The sequence below is a fragment of the Pinus tabuliformis genome, chromosome 7 (assembly GCF_031772625.1).
Source record: "Pinus tabuliformis cultivar Carrire ecotype Pingquan chromosome 7, CPIR1, whole genome shotgun sequence".
Classification (NCBI taxonomy): Eukaryota; Viridiplantae; Streptophyta; class Pinopsida; order Pinales; family Pinaceae; genus Pinus; species Pinus tabuliformis.
In genome coordinates, this window is record NC_142293.1 from 765,386,236 (window position 1) to 765,395,218 (window position 8,983).

At 37.5% G+C, this 8,983-nt stretch overlaps 1 protein-coding gene across 5 annotated transcripts; it reads left to right on the forward strand.

Annotated features, from left to right (window-relative positions):
• Window positions 1–213: 213 nt before the first annotated feature.
• On the forward strand, window positions 214–8,658 carry LOC149249798 (uncharacterized). Of its 5 annotated transcripts, XM_089458791.1 has the most exons (13): window positions 225–462; window positions 1,634–1,800; window positions 1,999–2,130; window positions 2,324–2,467; window positions 2,611–3,763; window positions 4,303–4,503; window positions 4,772–4,831; window positions 5,749–5,828; window positions 6,089–6,327; window positions 6,459–6,577; window positions 6,683–6,953; window positions 7,039–7,102; window positions 7,975–8,658. In XM_089458791.1, exons 4-13 carry the CDS (start codon window positions 2,387–2,389, stop codon window positions 8,125–8,127), a joined length of 2,421 nt encoding a protein of 806 aa, XP_089314917.1. In that variant the 5' UTR covers window positions 225–462; window positions 1,634–1,800; window positions 1,999–2,130; window positions 2,324–2,386; the 3' UTR covers window positions 8,128–8,658. The 5 variants fall into 5 exon arrangements, with proteins under 5 accessions (XP_089314918.1, XP_089314920.1, XP_089314917.1 ...); XM_089458792.1 differs by having other exon boundaries at window positions 214–363; window positions 1,999–2,467; XM_089458790.1 differs by having other exon boundaries at window positions 1,999–2,467.
• Window positions 8,659–8,983: the final 325 nt, after the last annotated feature.

An 8,983-nucleotide genomic window follows, 5' to 3' on the forward strand; every position in this document is an offset into this window, starting at 1 on the left:
CTCGGGAGTGCCGGGCGGGTAATCAAATTTAAACGGACTCACTTTCGGACTCATGTCCACATCAAAGGGTTTGCTGACGTTCAAAAGGCAACATAACGGCATCTACCCTTAGTGTAAACGGTAAATTCCAGTTTAACCGCGGTTAGATATAGTCAAAATCGTTTGCCCAAAATCCACCCACTGCAGCCGGTGGATTTAGTTCTTCCCCGTGGGAGCTTGGTACCTCTTCGGCCGGTAATAACGGGCAACACTATAGATGGCTCTACAATTCGACGTCTCTGCTGGGGAAAAATAATTTCTGCAAATTTTGCTGGCGATGTTGTCTGTGGAGGATCACCAGATCGACTCGCTGGAGTTTCTTAGGTGATGAGCTCCCATGGGCTTGCTCGATTTTCATGCGATTTGATGCCTTTTTTGGTTCAATCCTTGCTTATTTTCATGTCCAGGGTTTTTGCTCTGAAGGTAACGAATTTTCATTTTAAATCTGCAATTTCTTCGGATTTCCTCATTTTTTTTTTGCGTACATCCGTGGCCGTTTCACTGGATTAGCTCTGAAGCAGATAACAGTGCCAGAAACCAAGCCTTCAAGGCAAAATTGCAGTCTCTCGGCTCAAATCCGCACTCATCGAAAATGAACGTTGTGTTTTCGTGATTTGTCTTTTTTTTTTCCGCTATGTGAATTGCTTGGATTCGAATGTTAGCTTTTTGTTGGGGTTTTTGCTTTTTAACGCGCGCCTTGAAGCTGTGGTCGCGGCACTAAATTTGATCTGAAAGTGTTTCCTGATTCAACTAAACAATAAACAAATTTATACGTTTAAACATTTTCCCAGTGGAAGTTTGGTGTTTCACTGTTTAGTCTGTTGTTTCTATACTGAGAATTGCGGGAACGATTCTCACGGTTCCAATAAGGCATCTGTTCCGAAAGGTTCGCTTTTGGATTCATTTTTATAAAAGTTTTCGTTATTGAATTCATCGATTCCTTCTTTTATTTGCGTTCTCGATAAATCCATACTCAAGTTATTGTGATTTATCGTCGTCATCTGCATCATAAAAATTTTGATCTACTTCCTTGGCATTTATTAGACTCGGATCTTGTGTTTGATTCACTGTCTTCACGGATTTCTTGACCATTCACTGTTATTTGTATTGTGCATATTTGTTTGCATTTAAGCTTGGATTCTATCACTAGCATTGCTAAAAAGAACATCCTTCCTTCAAAATCTATCCAACAAAGACTGCCAGGAATGATGCCATAGCGTTTGCATATTAGTTTGAAGACTGCGTTGATATTTTTTGCTTTATATTTCTGATGCATTTGATCTTTTTTCGCTATTGAATGCTATAAATGTAATGCAACAACTATTGTATATCATGGCGACATGATTATGAGATGGTTTGAATTTGCAGATTTGCTCTGTTTTCATGGTCATTTATTACTGTTGATATGCCAGAGCTGGGCTAGTTCTAAGTGTGACAAATGACACTTTAGATGTGATTCTGAAAAGCAAGTTAAATGAATATTCTTATATGGATTAAAATAAAATACTTTTAGATATGATTTTTGAAGGAGTTTCTCTGTAACGGTACACGCGGTTCTTTTGTTTCTGAGTTTCCAAGTGGGTATGCTCTGCAGTTGTGAAAGTCTACAAAGGAAGTTTCGGCTTTGGATGTTATCGAGGCTAGTAGATCCAGCAACTTCCAATATTTTGCTGTAAATATGAAGAGATTGTTTAGATTATTGTAGAATTGGCTTAATTTTACACCAATGGATATATCAATCGTAGCTTTCTCCTTGTTCAGGTATCCTAGATTTTTTTTCTGTCTTCTGAACTTGAACAGTAACATTTTTATTGCATGTATTGTTATAAAATTTGAGAAACAGTAGATCATGAGTTTATTTTGCCTTTGAAAGGGGCCTGACGTGATTTCTTTTGAATTGAACTGATTTAGTTGATATAGCATGCCCAGGATTTACAAACTGTGCATTATGCATGGCAGGATTATTACCAATTTGAGTCGGCTTGGTATTTGGGATAGCTTCTAAATGGAGAAGAAAATTATTTTAGACACCGGAAGATGTGTTACTTACAGGAGCTGGGCTTCCTTCTAAAGGACTAGATGAAATCCGTGGTCTGTGTAAAGTTGATCAAGCCCCACCAACTTTGTAGTTCTATGAATACCTAATACAATATAGAGTACGATTAGAATGTACATATATGTACAGTTGTGGCAATCTCCTTTCTACTTGCATGTTTGATTTCATAGGTTTCTATTCTTGTATGTGAGTATTCACATTGCTGTAACTGTCTTCATATCAAAAAAGGGCTTTAGAAGCATGAAGGTCATGCTTCTTATGTCATTCTTATCGTGCTAAGTATTTAGTGGGATGGAGGAACAAAAGAGGATGGAGTATGGCTTCCAGGGCTATAGGCCTCCACCTTTACCTCGGGCGATGCGTTCTGCAAGGGTACTCTGTCTAATCCTTATTTGCAGCCTGCCTATTCCAAGTGCTTATTCGAATTATTCCTGGGGTGTTATATTGAACTTAAGCGAGAAGAGATTTTTAGACTTGTCATTCAGTCTGCTGATACTTAAGTTGTCCACTTGCAGGTGAGGGCCGGAGGTTGGCACAAAAATAATTCCATTGATAGCAGGGGTGTATGTTTTGAACTACTTGCAACCGTTGCAGGACAACTCTTACAAGAGAAGGAAACTGAGAAAATTAGTTCTGAACTAGAAGGGATATCAACCACAGGGATGGAACAAAAAGTGCAAGACATCTCACAGGGTGAAGTGGAAAATAGCCCTGAGCAAGCCCTGTTGGACTTGCATAATTCTCAGCATGGCTCACGTTCTATTGGTGCAAGTGAAGTTACACTTGGAAATGCCACCCAACAGTTGGAGTTCAAAGACTCGCGTTATAAAGGGTGCTCCCATGAAAATGGTATGGCTTCAAGTGTTGTCCACAGAAAGCTCAGTTTCCAAGACCGTACAGTAAATGAAGATGCAGAGATATACCGAACTATTTATAGGTCCACTTCTATTATTGGCAATTCTGGTAGTGCCAACCAATCATCTGACAGAGAGAGAGATCTGGAGCTAATTAGTGATAGTCAAATTACTAATGAGAGATCCATAGTAGTGCCCTCAGAAGAGGGTGAGAGAAGTACGAGATCAAATGAAAAAGAGAAGGGGTATATCTGTAAAGATTCCTATGGAGAGGGAAACTTGCTATGTGGGCAGAGTCTACATCATGCTTCACAAGATACAGATTCAAAAGAAAATCTCGTGAAAAGATCCATGGGGGCACTGGAAGATCATGAAGGGAGAGGAGAGAATGATTTTAATGAAATTAACTCAGCACACTGGCAGAGAAAAGAAACAGCACATGTACATACTGAAGATGAAGCTGTATTGGATGTGCATCCTTCTCGTGTTATCTTAACAAGCAGTGCAGGGGTGTCTACAGTCATGGGATTAAATTCCCATGAACTGGGTGGTTCAGGTAGCACTGAGAAGGGACCCCATTGTATAGAGAATAAGCCTTGTGATTCATCCCTTGATGGTCTCAAGGACATGATAAATATTTTTAGAGATGATGACGACAACTCTTCGGATATTACTAATCCGAGTACTGTTACAAACAACTCATGGAAAACTTCGTCTGATAAGGAAACAAAATTTGGAAGATCCATTAGTTCAAAATATAGGAGAATTGCATCTACGAGGAAGAGGAATTATTCTAAAACGGTTGTTAACACAGGTAAATGTCATACATGATGGTTTATGTTATCAACTTATATATTCTCAAGTGCCTTTTTGTTTTTGTTTTTTGTAGTTTGCCACTGCATTTTTGCTTTTAGAAGGATTGGCGTGTTTCTTATTCTGATTTGATCTTTACCTTCTTTTTCGCTATGAGTCAATACCTTTCCATGCTTATTTGGCAATCCACTTTGTTCCAGATATTATTTTTAATTTTGACCGTTATAAGTTGCATGGTTTTGGTTCTGATCGATTGTTTTTATGTTTTGGTTTAATGACTTTCCAGCATTGTTTTCAATCCTTGATTTCTTAAAAGGTTCTCCAATTCATATTACTGGGACTTTTTGGCCAAGCCACTCATTGTCTTGTGTTGGTGTTGCTTCAGTGACCTTGAACTGGACATGGTATGTGACATTGCATAAAATTGTCTGACTGCTCCATCTGGGTTATGTCAAGGGTATCTTTATAATATGCTTCTTGTATTACATTTCATGTTCAATCCTCCACCGAATTAATTATCAAGGTTCTCCTTGATGGCAGATGGAACTGTACATACTGAAAGTCCTGGTAGTGGACTGAGGTGGAAAAGGCAAAGGACTGTAAGGTATCCACCCGTAAAAAGGAAGATGCTAGCTGCAGGGTTTTCTACCTCTGATATAAATGCAAATACTTCTTGTACAGTCCTAGATGTCAATGCTCTTGATAGTGAACACTATGATTCTACTACAAAGCCATGCAGTGGTAAAATTTAGATTATTTTTACTTACTATCCTTTCTTTTTACTCGTGTAGTGCATTATTTCAATATCCCTATTTCTTATATAAGGGCAATATCACGAGGAATAATTCTTTAGGGGAGTCATAGTTCTCTCTCTACAGACATGAGTAACAATTTTTGTGACTCTGAAGTAGGCCTTTTGATATCATATACCCAAGTTTGTATACTATGTGCTATCTTTGTTTGTTCTTTTTTCTGTCTGTAATTAAAATACTTTTTACTTTATTTTCAGCCAAATCTGGAAGTCTTCCATCACCAGGATCAGTTCCAGTTTCTTCCTCCCAAAAAGCAGGTATTGCTTTATAAAACTGTTATTATTATCCAATCCAAATTCAAATGATGGTCCAGCATTGCCCTATCTGAGTTGACTGTTGTCAAAGTAAATGATGAAATCTATTTTAGTTTTTGAACATAGATGACTTGCATTTTAGTGTTTTTTTTTATATTCAGTTATTAGTGGTTGCCTACGTTGCAGATTGTTTTCTAACCTATCTTCTTTCATCAGTAAAGCGATTATTTTGAAGTATTGGATCTAGCAAGAAGGTTCTAATACCAGCTAATATTTTTTGAGAAATCCATGCATGGTAGTGTCACAATAAAACCTACTCTGAGAAAGAAATAATAGACCGGATTGAAAAATTCATAAAAACTGGGACACTAATTGAAAAATTCTTTGTGAGATTACACAGAAAGATGATTTGCCATTAACATGTCAGTGAGGAGTTGGGTTTGATCAGAGGGAGTTAATTTTAATATTCAACTGCCATTTTTGGAATAATCCAACTTTTGTGTGTTTTACTTCTGTAGTTAAGCTTGGCATCGAATCCTTTGCAGTCCCATAGCTGTTTATTGAGATGCCAAAGTCTGCCTATGTTCAGATTGTTATCTAACCTATCTTCTTTCATCAGTAAAGCGATTATTTTGAAGTATTGGATCTAGCAAGAAGGTTCTAATTCCAGCGAATATTTTTTGAGAAATCCATGCATGGTAGTGTCACGATAAAACCTACTGTGAGAAAGAAATAATAGACAAGATTGAAAATGCACAAAAACTGGGACACTATTTGAAAAATTCTTTGTGAGACTACACAGAAAGATGATTTGTCATTAACATGTCAGTGAGGAGTTGGGTTTGATCAGAGGGAGTTAATTTTAATATTCATCTGCCTTTTTTGGAATAATCCAACTTTTGTGTGTTTTACATCTGTAGTTAAGCTTGGCATCAAATCCTTTGCAGTCCCAGAGCTGTTTATTGAGGTGCCAGAGTCTGCAACTCTTTCTAATCTCAAGGCAAGCGTTTTTCCTTTCTTATTTGGCTTACCCCATTTTGGAGATTTAAGATTGCCTTGTAGTAGCAAAAGTAGTCCTTGAGTGCATACTCAAATTTCAGATCTTATAAATTTTATTGTATATATTAGAAACATAAATATTTGCCTGTGCCTATCTATTAAAAAGGAATACAACAATTTTAATCACAAATATCTACTACTTTGTCACACACAACAATTTTAATCACAAATACCTGCTACTTGGTCACACATTACAAGCAGAAGGCTGCAATGGAGGCATTGATTAATCTTCTTGATGGTGGGTTCCAAGTCCAAATTCTTCTTCATGGCATGAAAGTGACTGATGAGAACGCTACTCTAATCCAAGTGAGCACTTCACATCCTGAAAAACTAGAAACTGTGGGATTCATGTTGGAACCAAACCCAATCCCATCTTCATCCACTGGTGCTGATGATCCACTTTTCATGCTTTCTCATGCTGCTTCTCGGACTTCATCAATGTAAGATTGCTTTATTTATTTTAACAATCTATTGTGGCTCGCATTGTGAGGTTATGATGCACTGATAATTGGCCCAAAATGATCATCTTTACTGAATGTGTTGACTTGATTAGCAACATCTATATTTGCAGATACCCTAAGGCATCATGCTCTGGGACATCCATTGATGTTGAAGTTAACAAGGGCCTTATAGATGGTTCATCTAGTGAAACGAATGGGATGTTTAATGCAGATGTTGCTCAAATGGCAGGTATTCTATGGCCAAAATGCCAATTTTTATTACTTATAAAATTACCAGTTAAAATGAACTTGAGGTGTCATTAATAATATTAGAAGTTTGTATATGAGTCTGCAGGTTGTCAGATACAGAAAGTTGATATAAACCAGTGGGTGATGAGTGAATCTGATCTTATAATGAGCTCATCACATCCTCAAGCAGTGTCTTATTCTGGAGCTCTTGTTGTGCACCCTAGTGTTGTTGATGACAGTAATCAGGGACTGACCTTGGTGCCAATGAGACACAGGTCCAGGAGAGCAGATATCAGTAAACGGCGTTTGAGGAGGCCATTTACAGTTGCCGAGGTTGAAGTTCTTGTACAAGCAGTTGAAAAGCTTGGAACTGGAAGGTGTGTTGTTTTGCTTTTCACTACTTAAGATGTGCCTGCAGATAACCCCTAATATATGACAGAAATCTCCTGTGGTTTGTTGAAGGTGGAGAGAAATTAAGCTGCATGCATTTGATCATGCCAAGCATCGGACCTATGTTGATTTGAAGGTTTTCATCTGCTCCTTTCTGTTGCCTTTCTTGAGCAGTGTTCAAGCAAACTGCATCGTGTTTGCATTATCAAGTTTTAAAAATAATATCAGCAACCAGGTGCTGCCTTTTCTCGTGAATAGGGCATTGGCTGAAGTTTCTAAAACTTGTTTGTTCTTTACGTGATTACCTGATTTATGTGCCTGTAATTTTTATTTATATACATCTCACTTCTTTTTTGCCAGTTTCTATGTTTGATCATTCTTCCTTCAAATTCAAATAGAACTTCCTGTCAGTTTTGGCATGCTCTTCTAATATAAAGACAGAAGTAAAGGTTTAATATTATAAATGTGTCTCGACTCTCAAGACTATGGTTGGCATTAATTCTACTTGTTCTTCCAAGAGAGCCGTTTCTTATCCTCAATGACAGGGACCTATTATGCACATTTCCTGTTCTTAGTCAATCATATGGAATTGCAGCATTTTCAATGAATAAAATAGGCGAGTCATTTTTTGTTTGTTTGGAAGACCATTTCACTTGGTTTAGACACTGAACATGTGAGTCATTTGAGACCTGACTGCTTATGCTGAAATTACAATATTTAGCTACAAATTTTCCTGCTTTTTAAATTCCTTGAGAGAAGCGGATTTTGACCCTTTTAGGTTTTTGATTGATGGGTTTGGTTAATTATTATCCATTTTGTCAATACTTTCATTTGTTCTTTACTATAAGATAGAAAACAGAGAATAAAATTCAATAAAATTTAAATATTGAAAAAATAGAGATTTATGGAGTAAGGAATAACTTGAAAACTATATAAATTTTAAATAGTAATTGTTTACTGGTTTCTATTTATGTTCCACGAGGGCCTTATGAAGCACTTGTGCTGCAGGATAAATGGAAAACGCTTGTCCACACTGCAACAATTGCTCCACACCAGCGTAGGGGAGAACCTGTTCCACTGGAGCTGTTGGATAGGGTTATTCGTGCACATTCTTACTGGACAAAACGACAGACCAACCAAATGGTAAATCATAGCCTGTAAGGATGGAGACTTCTTTAGATGTCCCAGCTCATGATCTGGGGACAAGACTTTGTAAAAATTCAACTGTTTCACCACCAACTATGCCCACCTCCCCTGTTTACGGAAGGCGGCTGTGTATTATCCTCGTAAACTGATGTTCATAGCTGATTCTGGGTTTTTAAGGTGATAAAAGAACAAGAGGAAGGAGACCAACATTTTGTTCCAGTTCAATTACAAACCTACAGCACTGTGCCGCTTTTCTCATTGTTGTTACTGGAATTTGTCGAAATGACTACTGTAAAGGATAACTGGTGAGAAGAGAGCAGTTCTAACCAACAGCTTTTCAGTTGTGTTCAATTCTCCCAGATTCTCTTGCAAATGTGTATAAACTAATTTCCCTCGCCTCACTTATGTTAGGTTCATTTACTTATAGATGATCCTGCTGTTAAGCAGACACTAACTTGCCTATCCTATTTGTGAACAATACTTCTTTGTAAGTATGCATATTTTTATGTCTATATTATGCAGTCATTGTTGGGACATCACAAATCATCACTATCGCTTTAAGTGTATCTATGCATACTATATGGTTAGATCAATGTTTAAAGAAAGAAATCATAGAAAGAACCAGAGACAGACAAGAGTCTCGAACTGAAAGCATAGCAATCGCAAGAAGCTTACAAGGAACATGCAGAATTTCTCCCGTTGCATTTGCTACTGCCCATTTCAACCAGGTAGTCTTTTATGTCAGATGCTTTATTCCAAGTTTAGTCATCCTTCTCCCATTGTTCACCAATTAATATAGCTGTTCTTTGACAGCCTATATGCCTTCATGCCTGCATTAAGTTTCTCGCCTGTTGATTGTTTTGAACGTTTA